Source organism: Paramormyrops kingsleyae, chromosome 17 (assembly GCF_048594095.1).
Source record: "Paramormyrops kingsleyae isolate MSU_618 chromosome 17, PKINGS_0.4, whole genome shotgun sequence".
NCBI classification, from domain to species: Eukaryota; Metazoa; Chordata; class Actinopteri; order Osteoglossiformes; family Mormyridae; genus Paramormyrops; species Paramormyrops kingsleyae.
In genome coordinates, this window is record NC_132813.1 from 21,400,006 (window position 1) to 21,425,861 (window position 25,856).

Genomic DNA, 25,856 nt, shown 5'->3' on the forward strand with positions numbered 1-25,856 from the left:
ATGCCAATAGGTGTCATTCAATGAGGAGGTCCATGTCTGTGTACATATGAACTTTATGTTTCACCAAATCTGCAATGCCATCTCAGGCTCTCGACACATATGGCTGAATATGGCCACCTGTGCACACAAAGGCTGATATGAAAGCCCACAGGAAAAATCCATTCATCCTCCCAACATTTTCCAACTATCGATCTTACTCCTTGAGGGTCGCTGTGAGCCTAGAACTTGTCCCAGGATGTACAGGCAGGGGACGCCCCGGATGGGATGGGATGCCTGTCCATCACAGGACACAAGGCAGGGGACGCCCCAGATGGGATGGGATGCCTGTCCATCACAGGACACAAGGCAGAGGACGCCCCGGATGGGATGCCTGTCCATCACAGGACACAAGGCAGGGGACGCCCTGGATGGGATGCCTGTCCATCCCAGGACACAAGGCAGGGGACGCCCCGGATGGGATGCCTGTCCATCACAGGACACAAGGCAGGGGACGCCCCGGATGGGATGCCTGTCCATCACAGGACACAAGGCAGGGGACGCCCCGGATGGGAAGCCTGTCCATCACAGGACACAAGGCAGGGGACGCCCCGGATGGGATGCCTGTCCATCCCAGGACACAAGGCAGCGGACGCCCCGGATGGGATGCCTGTCCATCACAGGACACAAGGCAGGGGACGCCCCGGATGGGATGCCTGTCCATCACAGGACACAAGGCAGGGGACGCCCCGGATGGGATGCCTGTCCATTACAGGACACAAGGCAGGGGACGCCCCGGATGGGATGCCTGTCCATCACAGGACACAAGGCAGGGGACGCCCCGGATGGGATGCCTGTCCGTCACAGGATAGAAGGCGTGGGACGCCCCGGATGGGATGGGATGCCTGTCCATCACAGGACACAAGACAGGGGACGCCCCGGATGGGATGCCTGTCCATCACAGGACACAAGGCAGGGGACGCCCCGGATGGGATGCCTGTCCATCCCAGGACACAAGGCAGGGGACGCCCCGGATGGGATGGGATGCCTGTCCATCACAGGACACAAGGCAGGGGACGCCCCGGATGGGATGGGATGCCTGTCCATCACAGGACACAAGGCAGGGGACGCCCCGGATGGGATGCCTGTCCATCACAGGACACAAGGCAGGGGACGCCCCAGATGGGATGCCTGTCCATCACAGGACACAAGGCAGGGGACGCCCCGGATGGGATGCCTGTCCATCACAGGACACAAGACAGGGGATGCCCCGGATGGGATGCCTGTCCATCACAGGATAGAAGGCGTGGGATGCACCGGATGGGATGCCTGTCCGTCACAGGACACAAGGCAGGGGACGCCCCGGATGGGATGCCTGTCCGTCACAGGACACAAGGCAGGGGACGCCCCGGATGGGATGCCTGTCCGTCACAGGACACAAGGCAGGGGACGCCCCGGATGGGATGCCTGTCCGTCACAGGACACAAGGCAGGGGACGCCCCGGATGGGATGCCTGTCCGTCACAGGACACAAGGCTGGGGACGCCCCGGATGGGATGCCTGTCCGTCACAGGACACAAGGCAGGGGACGCCCCGGATGGGATGCCAGTCCATCACAGGATAGAAGGCGTGGGACGCACCGGATGGGATGCCAGTCCATCACAGAGCACACACACAATCACACAGTATGGGCAGTTCAGAGATGCCAGTTAGCCTAAAAGCAAGGAAGTCAGAGCACATGAAGGAAGCCTGTAAGACACTGGAGGAGCATGCAAACTCCAGACACACAAAGCGGAGACATTTGATGTCCCAACTTTTGGGTGTGAGCCAAGCAGTGCCCCTCCCATGTCACCCAGTAATACCTGCACAAAATGCAGTAATGCGACTGGCGTTATGACTGGGTGCTGCGAGGCTGATGACTTTGCTGCTGGTGATGCCTGCAGGAACAGCACGGCTCTCCATCGGCCGGTAGAGCAGCACCGATGGCCTCCCTGCCTCCCGAGGCACACGCCACACAGACCTGCAGGCATTTCCCTTTTTTGCGCTGACAGGTGCCCTTGTGCTCTAGGGCTCTCCCAGGGAGGTCAGTGCTGCTACCAGCACTGGGACTGATGGGATCAGCCCAGGAAGGCTGGCCCCAGTCAGCCTCCACAAAGACATCACCCCCAATCTCTGATTTCACTCCCATTGCCGGCGATCAATAAGCCGGACAGGGTTTCGTCCCAGAGGTGGCTAATGGCAGGAACCCTGGCAGCCTCGGTAACGCTATCCCCGCGATTAGGGACGGGGCGAGGGGTCCATGCTGCAGTACATCCAAGAGCCGGGAGCAGACAGCATTGTGGAGACACTGCTCTGCGTGTGGGGGGGGGAGCTTGAGTGTACATGTGGACAGCCATGCAGGAACCCAAGCTGCCGCGGATCTTCCCCTTTGGATGTCGCCCCCTCCGGGGGGGGGGGGGGCTTGCGTCCCTTCGTTGCACGCAGCCCCTAATGCCTCTCTCATGGGTGCTACAGCAGGTATGTCACCTATTTCCTCCAGCTGCTCTCATGCCGGGCCAGCGGTGTTTTGGGCACCTCACAGGGCAGGGGTGCCTTCACCCGTCTGTGCGTCTCCAGCCTGGGCGGAGAGCCGGGGCTCGCGCTCTGGGTCAGACACACTGAGACAGTCTGCGACAGGTTTGTCAGTTGGCTAGGAATTGCCCTTTCTGTGGGACTGTTTCTGTTTCTCAATGCGATCATTCGTGCATAGCAGTTCACTATGACGGCATCGAGCTGAGAAACCATTTCAAAATCAGTTATATATGCATGCATTGTTTATTATTTATTGTTTATTCTGGTTTATGGTTGGATCAGGGGCGACTACGAGAACTGCGGGAACGCTGTTTTGTTGCCTCCAGCAGAAGCTCTATTGAATAATGCTTGGCTTTCCTTTGCATTACATGCAATAAGCAACACAAGACAGCAGCACCAGACGCTTGTTGTAAGAGTGTCTGGCCAAATGCGACTATGTCCTTGTGTTTCCATCAGCTGCATAATTGCAACTGCTACAGCTATCAACAGCCAGTGTAAGGGTGCAGTAGCATAGCTACAGTGAACCTCGATTCGCATCCAAATTATGCCAGTGTTAAAGGTACTGGTAATTTGATATTGCCGATCAATGTCCGTAAGTCTATAATGCATCTGTAGTCCTCAGCAATGGCCGGTAGACTATATATCCCATCATGCCATGTGGCACCATGATCTGATCTTAGCAATGATATTCTAGGACAGGGTTTCCAATAACCTTCCTGCTATTTGACTTAATTGTTTCTTGAATTATTAGAGTATATGCAGGGCCCATTTACACAAACAAACCTCTTCTTATTTAAACATGGTTACATATGATCAATTAAATAAATATCTAATAAGTAATTTTTTTAAAGATTTTGTTATTCAAGACTTTGTCTTTACACAAATTTGTTACTCAAAGTGAAAAAATTGGTCTTCAAACACTTAGTTTGACATGAAGTGACGTGAGCCGTTCAGAGTCTCAGTTGATTAATCTTGCTTAGCTGGAATAAAGTGTCCCACACGAAGGAGGAGAAAGAAGCTGAGTTGGGGAGGGAATGTCAGGGCTTGGATCAGAGCGAGGTCCCACCTGTGAGCAGAGAAGCATGACCAGCTCCACCACAGACGTGCTGGACTTCATGCACACCAGACCTGCAGGGACACAGAGCACAGGTGAGGGTCACGACATGCGCACACACACACACACACACACACACACACACACACACACACGTGCTTGCTTACCCATAACAACACACCTTCAAAGACATACTGAGCTGACAGATAGCCAGCCAAGAAAGACAGAAGAGGACAACTGGGAACAGAGTTAAGAACTGGGCTGTCACACGAGAGGGTACTAGTGTACGGTATGGTACTGGACTGTACTATCCCTGAATGGATAATCTGAATTCCAGAATTTTTGGGCCAGGACAAGGATCAGAAAGTAATAGATCTAACAGACCTATAGAAATTTTCTCCACTTAGGAGATACAACTCATCATTGGGGAAATGTTTCCTTTGACTTTAAAAGCACATTTGAATATAAAGGGGAATACAGATTTACATTCACACATGAGACGACAATAACCTTTACATTTGACACAAGCAGCATTTTCCACACAATAACATGACACAGTTCCAGTGAAGTAGCCATCCAGTGTGAGGCTCTGAAGGTCACAGGGTATGTAAAGATCAGGTCACGTCAGGATCAGTATGTCTGATGCTACCATCTTCACACACAAAAGTCAAGGTTTCTTTTTTGGTTTACAAGTACATTTTTTAACAGTGCACAGGAAATCAAACACTGTATGCCACTGGCGGGATCCATACACCTCTCTGGTGTTCATTTTAAGGCCTGATTGGCTGAGGAGGTGACGAATCATTTGCCTGCTTGGTATGCTGGATAGCCGTGCCTTTCTGATAGAGCGTCAATGGAACTTTGGCCAGCACAATGGGACTAATGGGCCCATACTCTCACATGTACTCTCACATGTACTCTCACATGTACTCTCACATGTACTCTCACATGTAACTCCAAGGGATGCTGAGTCAGGGTAATACTGCTAAACCAGTGGCAGATAAAGTCCTATATGTTTGCATAAATGTAGCTCTAATACTTTAAAAGATCTGTTCCACACAAGTTAGACAATAGATTCACCTAGATAGTAGATCAGAATTTATTGTGATATCCCTGTCAAACTGATAGCTAGAGACTGGGCTTTTCATCAACAAGACTGGCTGATTTTTGTGAGGAAAGCCATAATCCACTCATTGTAATGCAGCAGTTCACAAAGCTCTGTGGTCTCGTTAGCCACATTTTGGCATAAACCAATTCAATTTGCACACAGGTACGCAATATTACTGTGCACTGGATTCCTTGGTTGCCATAAAATATTTTAATGCCTTTTAGAATATGGTATAAAGCTTTTTTGCCATTTAGATTTTCCAGTGGAAAGCCAGTTACCAGCTGTCTCTGATTTTTCGCCTACGGTATATATTGTATAAGCATTATGTACTGTGCATACCAAAAAGGACACAGCATATGGATATATATGTAAAATATGGCCCATGCTTACTGAAAAAGCAGCCACAAACTACTGGTTGATCAGTCATGCAGCCTCAGTCATACAGACACATAACACACACATACACAGTATATATAGAGAACATACACACACAGACAGTATATATATATATATACTGTATATACAGAACATACAGAGAGAGAGGCCAACGGCTTGAGTGGCGCACAGGAGTGTTATGTCGCATTACTAGATGGGTAAGTCAGACATGCATGTATGCATGCTTTCACACACACGCAGACGGTGACATAACGAGAAGAGAAGCAGGTGTGAAAAGCTTATTCGTGATGTTGCTGGTGGCGACGCCGATGTCCACCTCGATATTCCTCAGCGAGCATTAATGACATGGCGGCTCCCCTGAGTGCCAGCGCGGGCGCCGGGGGGGGGCTCATTATAGTCGATGTGCTGCAGGGTGTTGCCGCGGTGCTATTTTTTTCCCCCCTGTGCTGAGGGAGTGGCTTGTTGCCATGGTTTTAAGGATGAAAGCAGAACGCATCAATCAGCCAGGGGATACGGGGTGTAACAAACGTGAAGATGGTTGGTGGAGGAAGGGGGAAAGAGCGACCCCGCACCCCAAAATGGTGGTGCGTTCTGAAGGAGGGAGTGCTGTCCTTCAACCAGACCTTACACAAGCCGATGGGATGCAGCGAACAGGTTGAAGTTCCCATCGGCTGGCGATTTCGGACCCCCCAATTCCCACGGTGCTGATCCGATATTCACGACTCTAGTTCACCTTGGTCCCAAACGCATGGGACCCTGCGGACGCCTTGTGTGCGGGAGTTTGTCTGCTGCTCCTGTTGTTAAGTGAGGAATGGCTCGATCCATTCACACATGACGGGGGTTACCGCGCACATGTGCAGGAGGACACGACTCCCCCCCGCCAAATAGCCCACTTCCTGTCCTCCCACCTGCAGGGCAGCCGATAAGTCAGCTGCCCTCTGACACTGCCGCTCAGGGGCAGGATGGGGGGCGGGTCAGCCTTCTTCGGCTCTGACGGGTTAAAATAAATGCCCCTATTCTGGTGCATGCTGGTGGGCGGGTCTGGGAGCCACATCAGGAAGTGACCTCACGGGCCCCCCACAACGGGGCCAGTGTTCACGGCTCTGCCTGCTTCAGGATGGGACCTCGGCTACATGTCCGACGGGGGCGACAGGCAGGGGGGAAAAGGGCATGACCCCTGCTAACCCAAGCGTGGAATGGGCAGTGGGGTAATTATCGCTAAATGGGACACCCCCCCCATGCCACAGCGTTACATTTTAGCAGAGTTCAGAGATGCGTGGGGAAACAATGGGTCCTCAGTATGCACCCCCCACCCCTCGCAGCCAGCCCCCAGTCTCTCATTTTCACTTTCACCATGCTGACAGGGTCCTGATCCAAGACTACAACACGGAGGGGCTCTGAGACAGAGCGGACCAAAGCCTAGCAGGTGTCCCCAGGGATGCTTGTGTGGGGTTACAAACATCAGTTGTCCACGCAGGTGATTTCTCAGCTGTCTGGATTTCGAAGCCAACATCGAAAACACAGCGTAAGGTCCGCTTAGAACATGCCAGGTCCCGCCTGTCAGAAAACACGTTACATGATGCAACCTCACCGCAGGCAAGTGGGAGTGTAGGGGCTTCTCAGCTTTAGAGGTTCTGCAATAAATCTGCACTTTACTGCTCAATTTTGCTTGAACATATTGCAGGTTTAACAAATAAATAACAAACCAACAAATATGTAGTTCAAGAACCTCCTCTAAGTAATCTGTTCCACAAACCAAATTTTACTTTAGTCGGATTTACCCGCCCAAACCCATCCAGGCCTTTCCCATACCCACTTAGTCTATGCAGGGTCACGAGGGTTCGGAGCCTATCCCTGGCGCAATGTTCACAAGACAGCCAATCACTGAGGATGGGGGCACCAACTAGGGGTGTAAAGATGCACTGATGTATCGTGATGAATTGATTATTAAGGTACAGATTCAATCCATTGATCTGTAACATCAGAATGGATTTTAGCCAGTGAAATAAAGATTCTCCTATTTCCGGGTTGCACGCTCTCATGTTCACATGCTGCAGGTAGATGTGCAAAGTAGCAGTGCAAAAGTAGCAACATCTGAGTTGAAGACACAACTACTACAAAAATGGAGATGACTGCATTGGACAACCAGATGTATTCCGTAGTGGAGGACTAAGGATTTCGTCGGCTCATTCACCACTCAGAGGTCTCAAAGCACCGGCCTGTGACATGCTTATAATTCATTTTTAAATCTGGCCCACAGATTGATCTTTCCTTTTCCACAGAATAAAAACTATGCAATGTCATCCCACTAATCTGTACCGGCAGGTTTGCCAAGTTTCATCGGCAGCAGAATAGCGCCTTGGCGGCGTGCGGTTCTACGTAAGTCGCAAGCTGCCTGTACTCAGAACATTCCGCCTTCCTGCGTCTGGCTCACGCTGACTGAAGAGCGAGTATCTCTCCGCATGTGCTGTCAGGAAGTGCACAGGCAGGCTGAACTGCCATCAGACTGCTCGCCAAACCCGGCGACTCTTTCCAAATGACACCAAGAAGAGGGAGAGTGAAAAAATAGGGCTACCATGCCTGTGAGTGGAAGCACAAAGCAGAACACGGTGCTGTGTGTCCTGGGAAAAACATCTCTGTGAGATACCACAGTCTCAGGCACTGAGGACGTCCAGTACGACGCCGTCGATGCTGCGGATGGGAGAGGTAACCGCTGGACCGAGGGTGGAGGGTGTCTCTTAACGGTAGAGTTTGAGGGTGGGGTGCCCAAAAGCCCCGTGGGGTCAAGCACAAATCTGCGGAAGATCGTCCGATAACAGCCCGGAATGCACCACTGAGCAGACCGTAAGGGGAGGGACTCACCTGGGCCACACCGATAGAGATAGACATGGAGGTGGAGATGACAAGGAGGTTGATTTAATTAGCGAGGCAAACAGGTTGGGGGTGAAGTTTAGGGGGATTCTGGGAAATCCTGCGCTGGGGCCAGCTAGGCTCTCTTCAGATCTGCTTCTCGGCAGACAGGGCAGCCGGACGCAGACAGGGCAGCCGGACGCAGACAGGGCAGCCGGACGCAGACAGGGGGGCCAGATAGAGAGAGAGGAAGCGGCTTACAGCACCTGTACCTTCAATGAGCAGCTCCTGGCCGTGGCTGCCCAGCAGAGTGCGTGACAGGAAGGGTGCGAAGTCCACGAAGATCTCCCTTAATAGGGGGGCCACCTTCTCCAGGGCGCGTTCCAGCTTGGTGGTGATGCTGCACGGGGGGACAACAGTGAGCAAATGAGCTGCTATGACACCCAGCAGTCTGAAGACGGTGTGTATTTTCAGAACAGCAAGCCACACCACCATCGAACTTTTGGACTGGGGGCTGATGACGGGGACAGGGGGGCAGCGTCTCTGGGCAACACTCAGGCTCCAATAAGCTTTTGCCTGATTGGTGCACAGAGAGAGCATGTTCTTTTAGGCCAACCCACTCTTCCCACAGCTCCAGCCCTGAGGGCAGAATCTCCACACACACGTGAGCTTTTGGTTTGCACTGTATCACAAGGGCAAAGGATCAAGTCAACCTAGCTGGTGACAGGCCCTGTCCTGGGGACCAGCTCAGCCTGAATCCCAAAGACTAGCATGGAGCTGTTAAGCTGTAGAAGGTGATCAGCTATCAGTGCAAGGTGGCACTGCACAAGAGATTCTGTGAACAAACAGTGAAGTCACAGGAGCAGGATGCAACTGGAAGTGTGGTGCAGGAACTTCCATCTGCGATACCAGCTCACGCCTCTAGCAGTGGCCTCATATGGAAACAAGGGGTGCAAGCATCAGCACTGCCCAGTCGGACAGGGGCGATGACAGCCGGGGGGATGATCCGGGTGACACCGGCACTCACGGATGTGACATGCCACTCCCCACATGTGTGGCAGAAGCAAGGGGAAAGGGGGGGGGGGGCAGGCTGTGAGGGGGGGCTCTCACCAAGCTCCGTTCCCAGACGAGACAGTTTCATCATTGACTCCACGGTCACGGTAAGTGGGGCTGGTTACGGCTGCCATGGCAACCGATTTGTGATGCCTTATAAGAGAACCGCACTCCCCGAAAGGGGCTCGCAGAGCTTGTCAGCATCCAGGAATGGGGAGACAGGAGGCAGGGATGGGCGGGGGGGTCTGTCATGGCCCATTAGACGATGGGAGGTCTGGGGGCTCAAGGTTACATCTACCCCGTCCACTAGGCCTCACTGCCGGAATCACTGTGATTCTTAATCATTATCATTTGCGCCTCGCCGCTAACGGTTAAAAGCTACTCCGTCCTTCAAACATCCTACACAGCCCTGCACCATCTCTGCAGAAGTCGGCAACTAAAGGCCAGTAGCTCTGAACAGAAAGGGACCCGGCTGCCAAAAAAGGTTTGAAGGTGATGAGGGAGGAGTGTGGCTCGATGCTCCCTGGTGGCAGGGACATCAACTACACCATGACTGTGCATCTGCGGACAGGGGTGGGTCAACAGGGGTGGGTGGGGCTCGGCCGGGGTCCCCGCAACAGGCTTACCTCATGTTTTCCATGGTGTCCTCCGGCATGGGGGCCACCGTCTGCACCGCTGGCAGGTTCTTACTGGTGGCACCGTTGACGAAACTAGAGGATGAGGAGGAGGAAGAGGAGGCAGAATCTGTCGCTCCTGAGAAATGGAAGGGGAGATTTGAGAAGGTCAAGCGAGTTGTCTTTGACTTGGGGGGGTGTATTAAATATCAAACATATGCTTATGGGAGGTCGATATAGGGTTACAAAGCAAGTATCTAAATCACAATGTTTACAGCCTTTAAGAATCTGCAAAACCATGAGGTGTGGTTGAAGGATGGGTGGACGGACAGACAGACAGACAGATAGATAGTCTTCAGCAGCCCCTCCCAAACACAGGCCTCCCCTCTGACTGCTCCTTCAGGGTTTCCCCCATTTATGACATCATAAGTGACTAATATATCCCTACTCTGCAAATTACCACACTACATTAAAAACATGCCAGCATGGTAATGGGATGATTATTTCTGTTTTAATTCATTTGAGATTAATAACATCATTTTGGACTTGATACTCCTGGCAGTGTTTTCCCTACCAGCGTGCTCTGTAATGCTTATTTTAATCAGACATCCGGGACGCTGCCATCAGGCTACTGAACTGGCGGCTCTGCTGGAGACGGAAAAGTAGAGACAGCAGACGTGGTTTAAGAGCACATGCTTGGGAGGGTGTGGCAGAGTGAGCGGCAGCAGCCATGGCGGTGGGGAGCCTCGGGTGTGACTCCGGCCGGCCGCGCCTCTGGCAAGTTCCTAGATGTGATGGAAACGAGGCCGACCGCTTTCCGACGGTACATTTCCCACAATGCCGCCTGTCGTGAACGGACTGCCCTGCCAGAGGCTTTCACCCGTAAGCAGTGGGACTGGCACTGAGAGTCACAGATCCGCAGTCAGAGCTCCCTTCAGGGGGTTACCTACACATCCATATTAAAGCAGAGATGCCAATCACGGTGCTGCTCTAGTACTTGGCATCAGAGAATGTGCCATCAAAGGTTTTTTTTTTTTTACTTACTATAAATGTATTAGTATGTAAGCAGGATCTGGACACATTGTCCTGACAACCGCAAATTATTCCACTCGCTCCTGGTCCAAGAAATTCAAATTTGTTTAAAATAGTATAAGAAAAAAAAGTCAGTTTACTTCCTGAACTCAAAGGCTAAAAAAAGAGAGTCTTCCCTCAAGTCAAATCAGAATGTTAGGGACCTGACAATATTATAAAAACTCTATGACTTCTTTAACTTTGGCAGTCACTTCTGTCGTATTCACAGATCACTACACATACTCTGTGTGTGTGTGTATGTGTGTGTTTGTGCACACAAATACACACAACATATGCTTCTCCTTATGCAGCAATGCAATGAGGAGAGAATACTGTCATCTAGTGGTAAGAAGCAGTCACTGCCCAACCACCATCATAATACTTTGACTACTTGTAATATCACATTTGTCTATCTATTTAGCAAATATTTATATCCAAAGCAACTTACAAGCAAGGAAGATAATGCATCACAAAGGTACAACATTCAGGGAGCCAAATTAGGTACATATTCGGCCAGGCTGAGCTTCCTGTAAATTGACCAGTAGGGGTATGATCTATACAGTACCAAACCGCAGTAAGAAGCTAATAGTGGACGAATGCAAGACCATCCATTGCTGCTTGCCGCTCTGAAAACACAGAGACCATTCATGCCTAAGAAACACATCAAAGAAAAAAATGAGAGGAAAAACCAATAGAATTTAGCAGTTTGTATAAATGAGTCACTGAAAAGGATCCTTGGAAAGGAACCCTCCCAGAAAAGGATTCCTAATGCATTTATTTAAACGCTATTCAGGATGGCTTATGTGACTAGCATGCACAGATCTCCCGGAACGTCAGAGAGGAGTCTGCGGTCAGTCAGCGATCCCCAGCTCCAGGTGAGCTACGCTACCCGTGGTGTTGATCATGCTCTTGGGCGTAGCGGAGGTGGTGGAGGTGGCGGTGGAGGCGGCGGCGAAGATGTTGGGTGTGCTCCCCGCAGCCAGCGCCGCGGCGGCAGCTGCCGACGCCCCCGGGTTGCCCGTTGTGTTCACCGAGAGGGTCCCTGGGGGGGGCTTCTTCACAGGTACCACCACGCTCCTGCCCAAAACGGAGAATGGCATCATCAGCGTCGCCCACGGGCTCCTGCGGGGGGTGTGTTTATGACACACACCCCCAGATTTCTGATACACGATGTCACACCTCAGTCACATCGCTATCGGGAGATAAACATGCCCACAGCTGTAAAACAACAGGCAAAATACTATTAATTTCTCTCTCTCTTTATTTATATATATATATATATATATATATATACACACACACACACACACACACAACATGAGTATGCATGACCCAAATAACACTACACAAAACTAATTTAGTCAATTTCCTGTTAAACCAAGAAAACTATGCCTGCCTCAATTGCACACAACTTCTGACTGCTGTGGTCCTGTCTAATTCTTGGTTTTTGTTTTCAAGCCACTTACAAGCCTGTCTTGTCTGTTATACAGAATGCCAAGCACATCACAACCATCAGAAATCCCGCTGTACATCTGGCTGCATCTCATCATTATGTTTTTAGGGTTAATTTCTTTGGGAAGAGTTTCAGTGTTTATTGAACTGACATTGGAAAACTTGTCTTTACTGATTATTTGGGAGTAGAAGACAGGAAATCAAATTAAGCTATCGTGAAAAATGCTTGTCAGAATGACCACAGTAGGATCCCAATTTTGTGTGGTTTCCCATCTTAAGGGTCTGCTGTCAGAAAGGAGCTTAAATAAAAACTGGAGTATATTTTAGGCCAAGAAGCAGCACAGTTTCATGGGAAGTCATAAAATGAATACAGTGCTGTATATACAGCGTCAATCAGCAGTATAAACCCACTGTTTACAAGCTAATGTACAGTCACAAAAAAGTCAAAGTAATGGTGTACAGAGGCGAAAAAAACTGCAGAGAGGGGGAACGGTCAGGAAACACAGCTGATGAATTTATTTTAAAGACCATTTTGCCTACAAAAACACAAAAACTCCAGCAAATGGCCTTCCCGAGAAAATCTGTCTTTTAAACGGGCCAACAGAGTAACATAAAGGCTGTTGATGGCACTGGAACGCTACGCCTGAATTATTAATTAGCAGAACATTCATGAAAGATGTATAGATTATTCATCTTATATTTTATTAATAGGATTGTCTTAATTCAGTTGCCTTGAACAAAGCAAGGATTTGCCTTGAGATAAATATTAATCGGGTTCCAGCTCTTTAAATCTCCACATGCCAGTGACGAGCAGCCAGAGAGATCCAGCTCAGGGATCCCAACGGCTTTCCAAAAATTAATGAGCGCCATGATCTAGATAAGAGCAAAAACTCTCCAAGGCATTTTTAAGGTCCAAATCTCAGCCCCAGTCATGGATAACATGTAAAATTAAACACAAAACTGTCACTGTAAGGAGACTCCTAGGAAGAAAAGGGATCCAAAACATATTTGGTTCACCATGACCACAACACATCAGTCAATATATCTAAAACAAGGGCACCTCTCTCCGTTTTCAAGAGCATTATGCCAAATCTGAAAGCCTATTTAGAGTATTAAAGAACAGAGAGCTACTGTGAAAGTCAACCAAAAATAGACTGAGGAACATATATAGGACAAATCTCACTCCTCAGACGCATTAGAGTCATGAAATGGAAGGTTGAGGGTGTGGGGGGGGGTTGATGCTGTCGCTCCCAATCGGCGCAGAGCCTGACAGGCGACGGAAGCCCCCCCACCCATCAGCCACTGTCGCGCCTCCTCCTGGCAGGTGGGGGACAATTAGACGGTGCAATCGTCACGTGGCAAGGACATGAAAACGGGGGAGGGGGCGGGGCTAAGCTGCATGGGTGGGGCCAGACATGGAAGCATCTCAAAAATAATAGTGCCACTGGTGGGCCTCATTCCCAGCTGCCAGCTCCCATTACGGCCGTGAGCAGGAGGACGAGACGCGGAGCCGGGCGGCGGTGCCCGGCCTCTGCTGTTTAATCTGTCATCAACGCCCCCGAGACCCCAACCCCCCCAGCGAGCGCTCAACATCCCCTTCATCAATATCATCTCCAGCCCGCCCTGCATACATTACGGCAGGGGTACCGGCTGGATACCTGCTCTTCATGCAGGGGAGGGGGGGGCACGTCTCATTTGATCTAAGCCTCCCCCATCACTTCCCCCGAGGCATTTTGCAGCTCCCTCGCCTCTATTTCAGTTCCAGGAGGAAAATAAAAATGTCTGAAACCAAACGTGAGCAGGGGTGGAGAGGGGGGTGGGTTTCCCGGGAATTTTTAAGGATTTCTCTGAAAAGTAAAAAGCAAACGGTGGCAACACAGCAGGTAAATCAGGAAAAAGGAAAGACTGACATAGATTTAAGCACCGATGTATGTGAACAGAGACAAGATGACAAGATAAATGTATATATGCCATGGACAGCATTGTGACAAATAAGACATCAGACAGCCTTATGCAGGGGAATCTCTACTAGTGAATAGCTGCAGAGTTTCGAGGGTTCTGGGCAGGAAGGGGCATCATTAAAGCATACTGATAATGTTCCTAAAGGAGCTCAGAGGGACCTCAGAGACGTGTGATTAACGTGTTGGGAGATTCGCTGGGGTCCATCTGCTCCCAGAGCGTGAATCCGGGCCTCACCCCAGTACGTCAGAGCCCAGCTTCTCCAGCCGGACATGTGTCAGAAGCACGGGTGTCTATTCACTGGATGTTTATGACATACAAACCATCACATTTGCCTTAAACTTTAAGAAGTAACATTTTGCTAAGTTAAGCAGGAATCACTTTATTCTGTGGACTGTGGATGCACACAAGTTCGTATATGGAGTTACGGCTGGGCTCTAAAGTGAACGTATACCATCAGAGGGAAATGGTCTCCGCACTTTATGAAGCCCTCCATAATGAGATATTAATAAAGCGCTCCAGAGTGACGGCCAGTCAGCTGTTTCAGGCTCTAGCTGTCAGTCATGGATCTATGTCCACACGGTGTAACATGCAGGCACAATGGCTGCTGATGCTCTGGGGGGGAGGTTGGGGGGGGGGGGGTTTGCCGCAGTACTCAATGCCACACATTTCCGTCCCACTGTCTAATTCAGTTAATTGAGCTGACGGCACCAGATCAGCTACAAGCCGGCTTATTAGCCGCACTGGGCGCTACCGTGGTGACGGGGGGGTGCCGACCTGTCGAAGGAGTGGAACTGCATGGGGAGGGCAGCCTGCGCCTCCCTCTTCACGGCGGGGTCCGGGTAGGGCAGGGGCTCGGGGCCCGCCTCAAGGCCCTCCACAGGAGCTGCCACCAGGCTCTTCAGAATCTCCTTCACGTTGATGCCCTTGTTGGCCTGGGAGATGCTGGAGATGGAGGCAGCAGGCCTGAGGGCCTCAGCGGCGGTGGCGGTGGCCACGGCGGCGGGCGGTTCGGCCAGGCTCTCGCGGGAGTGCCGTGCCTCGGCCGGGAGGCCGCAGATTAGGAGCCCCACCTCCGGGTCGGTCCCGTTCAGCACCCCAGACATGTGTTCCTCGCCGAGGCCGGAATCCGTGTGAGGCAGCGAGCCCTCGGCTGACATGTCCTCCTCGGGCATGGGCTGCTCCTTCGTGCTCTCAGAAAAGGAGGTGGGGTTCTCTGTGGCAGAGAGACAGACACAACCGCCACCGTCAGAAGCCTTGCTGCCTTCCCAAGAACCGCCACCGGGGGACAAAAAGTCATCTCTGCTTCCTGTCACTCAAAAGACCAATTACACCCTTGTGCAAATTAATTGTTACAAGTTGTTGCATCTATATGCAGACAGATTGACCACAGGTAAGACGGACATCACAGTCACATTAATTCATACTTATCACCTTGGGTCTGGATTTATAGTGGATTGATAAAAATTGCATGGGAATAGCCCAGGATGGGGCACCAATCCATTGCAGGGCACACACACCATTCATGCCTTGGAGGTATATGGCAACTCCAATTAACCTCGGTATGTTTTTGGACTGTGGGGGGAAACCAAAGAACCCAGAGAAAACACCACAATGGGAGGCACCTGAACCCCAGAGCACTGATTTCAAACATACATGGATGGCTGAAGCACAGTAATAGCACCCAGCTCTAACCCCACCTAAGCAGGCCTGCCAGTCTGTGGGCACAGTGCCTCCTCTGTCCATCCACTCAGCACACTCTCTGCCCTGTTGGCTGTGCAAACCAGCAGGTCCCAGGACACTGCATGCATACCTGTGTGACAACTAGTTTCAGTAAATTTGCACAAGGCTGTAACCCAAGAAGAACGCTGCCCCTGAACCACTGCAAACAAAGGTAATCAACTCACTGGGATATTTTACCCAATTTTCACCTCCAAAATTCATATTTTCAAATGTCAGAGGAATGCCTCTCTTTTACTGTCTGGCGGTTCCCAGGTGGAAAAGGACACAGCCAGAGCACTACCTGGAGGGTGTCAAGACTAACTGCAGCAATAGGAAATGAATTGTAAAACAACAGCTAAAATAAAGCTCTATATGTGGTTATGCTTTGCTGGACCATCTTCGAAAGCAGCCTCTGGCTTAGTTAAAATAAAAAGCACAAACATCAGTGGCAAAAAAACAGTTGTTCAGCTCTAATTTGTTAGGCTGGGGAAAATATGAGTTTCAGAAGTAATGAAAGTTTTGAGCAAAGTTGCATCCATCTGCTCTGGACTCCCACAGGCCAGATGAAACGACGTGAGAGTGTGCCGCTGCTCAGGGGTTTATCCAAGGCATTTCCTGGCATGTGCAGCTGGATGTTTCACTAGAGTGCTTCAGGGTTACACAGCAGAAGCCCCCCCGGGACGCCCATAATAATAATCAGAGGTGGACATTTCGTGTTCAAAAAGAAAAAATCCAGACCGAGATTTTGTTAAGCACTCTGTGACTCTTTATACTCAACAAGTTGGTTGAAATAAAATTTTCGTCTGGATTTTTTCTTTCTGAATCTGAAATGTCCATCTTTGGTTATAATTCCTTAACCATCATGCCACCTGCCAACCACATGTCCAACTGCTTATGCTGGTCAGGGTCTTGGAGGGAAAAGGGACTGGCAGCATAGGGCAGGAGGCAGGGTAAATGCTGAGTAGAAGGCCAGTAAAAGCCATCACTTAAGCAGATATTTGCTGGTTTTACATTCACTGGGGTGCAGTGTTGGTGCCGCAATAGCAGAGGTGCATGGAGAGTTTAATTAAACTTCCATATTCATATACACAGTGGGATTTTCTCTGTAGTCAGAATGGCTTACTGGGCTTTTGGAGGTAGACGTTGGGGAAAGACCAATAATGTATAAATACATTCTGCTAAATGGGCACACGGATAACACAATCACAATTTAGATGTAAATACCTGGAGTAAATCCCAGTGAAAAGCAGCAGAGTGACTCCAGGCCCAGCCAGCAGCTAAGGCAGCTTAATCAACATTCACTGCGGCATGTCATGTGGCGTGTTATGTGCCCTTTCTGACCAGCCCAAGAGGGCAGTGTGCTTCTTATATGAGCCCATTCTCCTATGGTGGATTGCCTTCCTAATCGCCACTGACAGGCAGGCTGGAAATAGCAGCGCAGTCTTTGTGCCCCAAGCAGAGATGACCGTGCCAGCCTGCCTCTATCAGTCTGCCTCTGTCAAACTGCCCCTACCTGTCTACCTGTTAGCCTGCCTCTGTCTATCTGCCTCTATCAGCCTGTCTCTATCAGCATGCCTCTGTCAGCCTACCTTTACCAGGGTGCTCTTCCTGCCTCTTCCCTCTCTGCCTCCCCATCTCTCTCCATGTCTCACTAACTCCCATCCTCCATGCCTCTCTCACTTACTCCTACCTTCCCTTTCTCTTACTCTCTCCCACCCCAGTCTCTCTCACCCTCCTGTTCCCCCAGTCCCTCTCTCTCCTCCCTGTCTATCTGCTGCTCTCACCCTCCTGTTCCCCCAGTCCCTCTCTCTCCTCCCTGTCTATCTGCTGCTCTCACCCTCCTGTTCCCCCAGTCTCTCTCTCTCCTCCCTGTCTATCTGCTGCTCTCACCCTCCTGTTCCCCCAGTCCCTCTCTCTCCTGCCTGTCTATCTGCTGCTCTCACCCTCCTGTTCCCCCAGTCCCTCTCTCTCCTCCCTGTCTATCTGCTGCTCTCACCCTCCTGTTCCCCCAGTCCCTCTCTCTCCTCCCTGTCTATCTGCTGCTCTCACCCTCCTGTTCCCCCAGTCTCTCTCTCTCCTCCCTGTCTATCTGCTGCTCTCACCCTCCTGTACCTCTGCAATCTCTCTCTCCTCCATCTATCTGCTGCTCTCACCCTCCTGTTCCCGCAGTCTCTCTCTTCCCTGTCTATCTGCTGCTCTCAGCCTGCTGTTCCCTCCCAGCCTCATTGCCTGCCTCCTGCCTCCTGCCTCACCCCTATATCCCCTTCTTCCCCCATTGCCTGTAGCCCAGTGTGGTCCTTTAGGTGCCCCGCCCTCGCCTTCCGCATGTCCATGGTGCCTAAACCACAGCCCCACCAGGAATTAGTCCTTTCACACCAATTAATGCTCCAGATCCATTCAGACTCAGATTTTAGAATTTCATTGCATGTTTCCACAATATACATCACAATCAATACAAAAATATATATCATTATGCTGACATAAGGTGAAATGTGCAAGCTTCTTGATTTGTATATATATGTATGTATGTATTTATGTATGAGTATAAATACTTGTGGCTTTGCACACTTATGTTAATCTGACCTTATTTGAAATTTAATTATATGCATTGTAATTAACATGAGCCTATGAATAAATCATAGGGCTGAGGCCGAGTGTGACTCCCACGCTGGGACTCCCAGGCGCTAATGTGTTTTCCTTTTGGCCAGGAAGCTGTCAGCTGAGTCTGGGAGAGCTTCTCTGACAGATCTGTCAGGAATCACAAAGGATGAGCACCTATATTTACATCTGTTTTTCCATCGAAGCTTCAAATCCTTGATAACCGCGCCTCCTCCCAGTAGTGGGGGTGTTTGGAGGAGCAAGAGGCACACCTTTGCTGGTCGGGGAGTTGATCTCCTGCCGGATGTTCCGAGCCAGCTGGCCACCCACCCTGGCCGTCTCCCTCTGCGGCTCCAGGATGTCCCGGTACTTGGACACCATGAGGACAGAGATGAAATAGACGACAGCCAGGGCCAGGAACTGCGCCTGCTTGCTGTCGTCCTGCGGGGGGTGGGCACAGAGGGTCCAGCATTAACTGTCTTTCAGGGACCACCCACCCAAATACCTAGCCACACACCACTCACCACATCGCGGAAAACAACAGCACGCAAGCGGTTGATGTCCACGTCCTGCAGAAGTCTGTCAGGGTCCTTGATGGGAGAGATGTTACCAGAGACATTCTCTAGGGAGGTCTAAAGCAGGGAAACATTACAATACATCTCAGACCCAATGTAAAGCAACACGTCTAACACCACTGACAAAACCGGTAACAGGAAGGAATTCATTTAAAAAGCTACTGAATTGCCTGAAAGCACAAGATATGTAAATGAAGTCAATAACTGAGGTCAGTGTTTCACCACCAAATAAGACCAAAGTATAATGAAGCTAATGTTACATATGCACAGAGCATGTGAGCGGAGCGTGAGCGAGGAGCGGAGCGTGAGCGAGGAGCGGAGCGGGCGGAATTTGGTCAGAGCGCAGAGCGGTTTTTTAATTAAGACTGGAGCGGTCGCTCTGTCTCGCTCCAATTTTACTCCGATACCGCTCACACTATGATTCTGAGGCGTGCCCAAATCTACCCAGAATTCATCTGTACAATTATCAAGACTGTTACACAAATTGGCCAAGATGTAATTCGCAAAGAATTTCACAAAGGAAACTGATAAATCATACAAGTGTACTATTCTTATCAAACGTATAGATGACAAGAATGTACAGCAAGAACAACAATGTGGTGAAACTGTTTCAGTGAGTAAAGATTCACTTTGGAATCACTTTTCTCAGAAACATGAGAGTGTGCTACGCGAACAGGCGGAAGCCAAAGCAAAACGTGAGCAACGTGTATATGGTTGTAGCATATCAAGTCTATAAAGTAAATTAAAGTATAAAAGCCTATAAAGTAAATATTGGTAATCAAATAAATTCGTTTTGTCATTCAAAGTAGGTCTAATAGGATTTTTTTAATTTCACGTAACGCTGTCAGTGAAATTTTATTTTATAGAGAGACGCAGCATCAACAGAAAAAAATTGAGGAATTTAAAACGTGGATGCTTAGCCTGTATATTCTTTAGGCTATTAAGCCCACTGATTCCTTTATTTTAAAGCCTATTTTTGTGTGGAATGACATTGCCAAACCTATCTGTTGTTGCCTATATGTTGCTTAAAAATAAATATTTCTGTTCTGAGTGGCAATGTTGCCGTTGCTCACATTTCTTTATGATATAAGGCTTCGGTTTAAGGTGATGTTTGTTAGGCATGCAGATTATTTGTTCCTCTTTTAAATTAGAGCGAGCGTGGAGCGATTTGACTGGAGCGGGAGGACATTTTAGTGGAGCGAGGAGCGGTGTTGAGCGGAGCGGCTTAGTGCGAATTAGAGCGGAGGAGCGGGCGGAGCCAACAGCCTCGTGAGCGAGGAGCGGAAATTCTCACCGCTCCACTCCGCTCACATGCTCTGCATATGCAAAGACCGGGTGTGTCTGTGATGCTGAAACAAGGTTGGGGGGGGGGCATGGTGGCACTGTGGATGCAGGCACCTTTCCGGCCGCTGTGGAGCTCTGCAGATTGTCTGGGGCCTTGCTGTTGGGGAGGAATGGCTTCACAGTCCTGTCCCTCTGCCGCTGCCGGCACTCAAGGCAGTTTTTCACAGCCACACAGCACACTGGGGAGAGGCACGGCCATTGTGACAGAGACACTGGAGGCCATCACGAAACAGAGGCAGGACTATTAATCTACATAGGAGCGCACCCATTAAAAACAGTCAGAACCATTACATGAAAGACAGAAAGCGTCATTACTAAACTGTTAAACTTAATAAAGAACAGTCATTAGTAAAGAGACTACAGGGTCACCCCTTAGCAGCCGAAATCCCGGTCAAGCGCCGCCAAAGCGCTCCATATAATTCATCTATATCTAAAAATCGTTAAAAATAGATGAATTACATTCAACTGCAATCTCACCTTTGATTTCTTGCTTGATCAGTCAGTCCTGCGAACATTTTACCCCTCATGAAAGTTTAACTTCTCTACTGTGTCTATTTAATCATGATCTAGACCCTAATAAAAGGATGGACACATACTGATTTGCTAACATATGCAAAACCCCAGTGGCAGGAAGCACCGTTCCATAGCGAGCCTAAATATTAGTGAGGATGTACAGCAATTCACAAGAAAGTAATGTACCAGGGCACTGACAGATCAATAAATAAAAAGTATCCCAGTATCCCACCCCAATGGGAAGTTCTGGCTTTAACTACAGATTGACAGCAAAACAAAGCAGAGGCTCTCATAATGCCCATGGAGGACATACCGGTCTCTCTCTCTCCCTCTTTTTCTCTCATTCTCTCTTTTTCTCTCCCCAGTGATGCTTAAGTCACATCACACTGTGTTTATTCCCCACATCATATGCAGACACAGAGCCCCCCCCCCCCACCCCCCCAAGACTGTTCAATGCGAGAAAAGTTAAAAGCAGCCATGCAAGACGCATGATTCCTCACCAATCATGCATCCTTAAAGGCAAATTAGTCAGGCTTGAAGATTAAACAAGTAAAGGCTGAGAATACACCCACTCTCTCTCTCTCACACACACACACACACGGACCTCCCACGCAGTATCATAGACAGACACAGACAGACAGATGCAGATGCACAAAGATAAACAGGTAGGCAGATGCTCGCAGACAAACAAGCAGTCAAACTGATGCAGAAGCATACAGATGCACACAAACAGGCAGACAGATGGGCAGACAGGCAAACAGACAGACAGACACACACACACAGACATATGTAGACAGACAGCCACTGATGCACACAGACAGACAGGCAGACAGAAGTACACAGAAAAACAGACAGACGTAGGCTGGCAGACAGACAGGCAGATGAACACACAAACAGGCAGACAGATTGGTGGACAAACAGACAGATGGATGCAGACCAACAGATGCACACATACAGACAGACAGGTAGACAGGCAGATGCGCACAAACAGACATTCACAAACAGACATACACGGACAGGCACACACAGGGGAACACAAACAGGTAGACAGAGCCATGCAGACAGACAGACGCCACACACTCACCCAGCCTCAGGCACTGCCGCATCAGGCCCCCAGAGGACATGTTCTTCTCAGCCTCGATCTCGCTGAAGTTGAGGGAGCTGGCGAACACCAGTACATCCACCATGGCCATCAGGCGGCTGAGGAAGGTCACGGCTGTCTCTGAGGACATGCCCTGCGTGGCCTCCAAGTTCTCCAGCTCCGTCTGACACACACAGACAAACATACACGCACGGGATAAGAGGAGCCCCCTACCCTCACTACTCATTCCTGCAAGCAGTGCTATAGAGGGGAGTGGAGGCCCTCATGATAGATACAATCCCCACCAGCGGCCTAAATCAGGTACTATGTGATTTTAAATGGAGATTGTTTGGCTGTACCACCCATAGATGGCAGTGTTTCAGCACCCTGGCCAACACAGCTGTCTAGCAGCTCACCACATCACCTATGGATCCACCACTGTCAAACATTAAACTAGGGGCATCTCATCCCACAACAACATACGCAAAAGTTTATCTACAATTTATGCTCATACCGCAGCAAGCGAACCACAGCCTTTAAAATGGAGGACGGCATCCCCCTAGAAGACAATCACAACAATCACCAACAAGGCAAAACACACTTAGCGAGGGCTGCAATTATCACGGCTCCTTTTCAGTTCACGCTCCGAGGATGCAGGAGATAGGTGCCGAGGCGCAGAGACAAACTTCGTTGCTTAAGTATGAGCATTAAGCTAGGAACATCACAGCACCATCAGAGATCCAAATAACGAAGGACTTTTCCCTCCTGATATTTTGGTAGTGTCTTCACGTGACGCTCGCATAACGTTCCCACAACATTCGGCTAACATTCCCAAAGCATCTGAGAACAGTGATGCATTCACTTTGTAATACTGCTGTATGCCAGAGGCCTCTACATACACCCCACTCCCCCCGCAAGACTGTAACACCGGCTGTTCAGCAGACATTTTGCAACAATATTTAAGTTGCTCATTGTACCCAGTTCTAAATTCTTAAAAGTACAGTGGTACCTCAGAACTCGAATTTAATCCGTTCAGAACTCCGGATGGAATCTTAAAAAGTTCGTGATCGAATTTTCCCCATAAGAAATAATCGAAAACTAATTCATTGGTTCGCGGCCACAAAAAATTACACCTAAATATGTCTTTTTTAGCATTTAAACACAAAATGAACCGGATAAAACAAGAAGAGCATATACTGTACTAAACACATGTAAGCACATTTATCAAAACAGTAATATGTAAAGTAAGAAAATAAATGTATCCAAACAATATGTCCTGCCCTGATCGTCCCCTCCTTCCGTGTGCCACGCCCCCTCGTTAACCCCATGTGGAATCCCAATGTGATCAGCTGTTTCTGGTTGTTGTCATTAGCCCTCTGTATTTCTTTCGCGTTTCAGTTTGTTTCCCCAGTCCAGTCAGTGTATTGTCCGTCTGCGTTTTGCCTGCCTTACCTGTAATTAAACCCCGTATTCCCCGATACCCTGACATGTGCGCCTTTGTCTCCGTTTTGTCCCCGCTCGGCACAACAATATTATTATAATTAAATGTATTAATGGTTTATTATTAATATTAAAATAATGAATAAGAAATCTTTATTTTTAAATGTATTTTATTATATAATACTTACTGTTACTGTCTATCATTGTCTAAATGTATTTTTACTGTCTAAATATATGTATTCAGTTAGTGTAAACATGCACGATGCTATCATAGCGAATGCGAGGCTGAGACTGAAGCTTTACCCTTTGTTTCCACTGAGAGACGTGCAGCGTGACTCATTTCCCTGCGCATGCAAGTTATCTTTGGTCGGCATTCACGGTTTGACTTCTGAGATTCAGATCAAACTCTAGGTCATTTTTTTTCTAACTGGTTGGTTCGACTTTTAAGAAATTCAAGTTCTAATGAGTTCGAGGTACCACTGTACGATTACATGTTTAGCTAATTGTATTTATATTATATGAAATATGCACACATTGTATATTGTCATATAATATATTTACGTATATATATTTACGTGTGTATATATATATATACACACACACATATATATATACACACACACACACACACAAACACAAAACTTAGACGCACACAGAAACAGTTGACAAATACAAAGTGCTACTGACCTTTGAACTCTGAATATGCATCCAATTAAAACACAACAGGGCAGGGGAAGAAAGCAAGAGAATATTAAAGCCATAAGCAAGGAACAGAATATATCATCTGACCATAGAAAGCAGTGATGTGCAATGGCCACAAGATGGCGCCATAGAGCTTTGCTTGCACTTACAGAGGGCGAGGTTGCTGCCGACAGGAGAGGAAGTATTCCACCACAAGCGATGATTATGTTGTCCACCATCTGAGAGATGAGGTGAATTGTGTTGTGGACAAAGATGATGTTTTCATTGCTGTTCACGAAGTCCATGACTGACTTGGTCGAGTGACTGTAGGGATTGGGAGAAGAAAGGGCAAGTGCTTCATTCAGTGCTTCTCCTATGCTGCTGGTAAACAGGTGGCATACAGGTTGTGACCAGAAGACTGTTAGGTCCTACTCCAGGATCCCTACATATAGCACTTATTCTCATTATGACTTGTAATATGTCCATCAGTATAAGACAAAATTTGTGAGTTTTATAAAAAGCAATTAAATAATTACTGGTATATTTTACTAAATCAATAGTCAGTTGCTTTAACAGGGAAATATGGACTGAAGAGAAGATGTTTGCTCGTGGTGAACCAGCCCTAAGGGAGGCTGTGACCTCTGACCTCCTCCAGACGTGGACATCGGTCTCCAGGGCAAAGAGCAGGTCTGTCAGCAGTCGCTGGTGCATGGGTGACCATTTGAACTCTGGGATGCGAAACATGGTGGTCCGTGGGCCTGGGCTGAATTGGCGCCGCTGCTCCTCCGTCATGGGCATGCCCCTGAAGCCCAGGTCCACACGCAGGTCCCGCTCCATGTGGCTGGACGTCCGCCCATGCAGAGTCTGCTGGGGGTGTCGCAGACGGTGCACTTAGCTTTGTCCACATCGCCCTCTACTGTTCAGTAGCAGCATTACACTATGATATGCTAACCATCTTCCACATTGCCTGGTCAGACCCCTAAGAATAATGAATCTATCAAACTGTAAATGAAAATTATAAAGTCCACAGACAAACTAAACTCAAAAGATTTTGTAATTTTTTTTGTAATTTTTGTTTTTCACAGAATGAATATGGAATTTTTCAAAAGAACAGTGTAGACATGTGTGATGTGAAACATTTTCATTAGGAAATTCCCAAGGAAATGCCAGTGATGCATATAAAATACCCACTCAGAGGCATTTAAGGCACCATAGGCTCGGGCCATTACACACCTGTGGAGGACAGGCCTAAATCAGCACAAGAACCTCTGCTCTGTCTGCTCAGCAGGTACTCCGAAAAGAGCATCAAGCCCTGCCCTCTGTCTTCCGATTCCCTGAGGCCGTGAGCTTATCAGACCAATAACTGCACAGCATCTGTGCAATGGAAGCGGGGTCTCCCAGCACCGCCATCATGTAAGACAGGCCAAAGGTGGAGGTGCAGACTGTCTCCCAGCACCGCCACCATCTAAGACAGGCCATAGGTGGAGGTGCAGACTGTCTCCCAGCACAGCCACCATGTAAGACAGGCCATAGGTGGAGGTACAGACTGTCTCCCAGCACCCCCCTATGTAAGACAGGCCAAAGGTGGAGGTACAGACTGTCCCCCAGCCCCACCCACCACTTAAATGGCCACCTCATACCAGGCAGCACCAGAGAGTTGTGGCAGTCACGAGCAGGTGCAGAAGCAGACGCAGACGCAGAAGCAGATGCAGACGCAAACGCAAATGCAGACAGCTGCAAGGGCTTCCTGCCATTCGCAAGCAGCAGTGTTTTAGAGCAGGGCTGGTCAGGCCGGCGAG

General features: G+C 49.2%; 1 protein-coding gene across 1 annotated transcript in view; it reads right to left on the minus strand.

Annotated features, from left to right (window-relative positions):
• Positions 1-25,856, minus strand: part of nbeab (neurobeachin b) — a 229,813-nt gene that overhangs the window by 95,893 nt on the left and 108,064 nt on the right. Inside the window, exons 23-34 of the mRNA XM_072701095.1 lie at positions 24,704-24,921; positions 24,228-24,381; positions 24,064-24,072; positions 21,940-22,120; positions 20,397-20,521; positions 18,948-19,055; positions 18,696-18,864; positions 14,881-15,319; positions 11,582-11,769; positions 9,634-9,760; positions 8,227-8,354; positions 3,613-3,674 (exon numbers count right to left, since the gene is read on the minus strand). Of these exons, the coding sequence (XP_072557196.1) occupies positions 3,613-3,674; positions 8,227-8,354; positions 9,634-9,760; positions 11,582-11,769; positions 14,881-15,319; positions 18,696-18,864; positions 18,948-19,055; positions 20,397-20,521; positions 21,940-22,120; positions 24,064-24,072; positions 24,228-24,381; positions 24,704-24,921 (1,908 nt within the window). The remainder of the gene's footprint in view (positions 1-3,612; positions 3,675-8,226; positions 8,355-9,633; positions 9,761-11,581; positions 11,770-14,880; positions 15,320-18,695; positions 18,865-18,947; positions 19,056-20,396; positions 20,522-21,939; positions 22,121-24,063; positions 24,073-24,227; positions 24,382-24,703; positions 24,922-25,856) is intronic.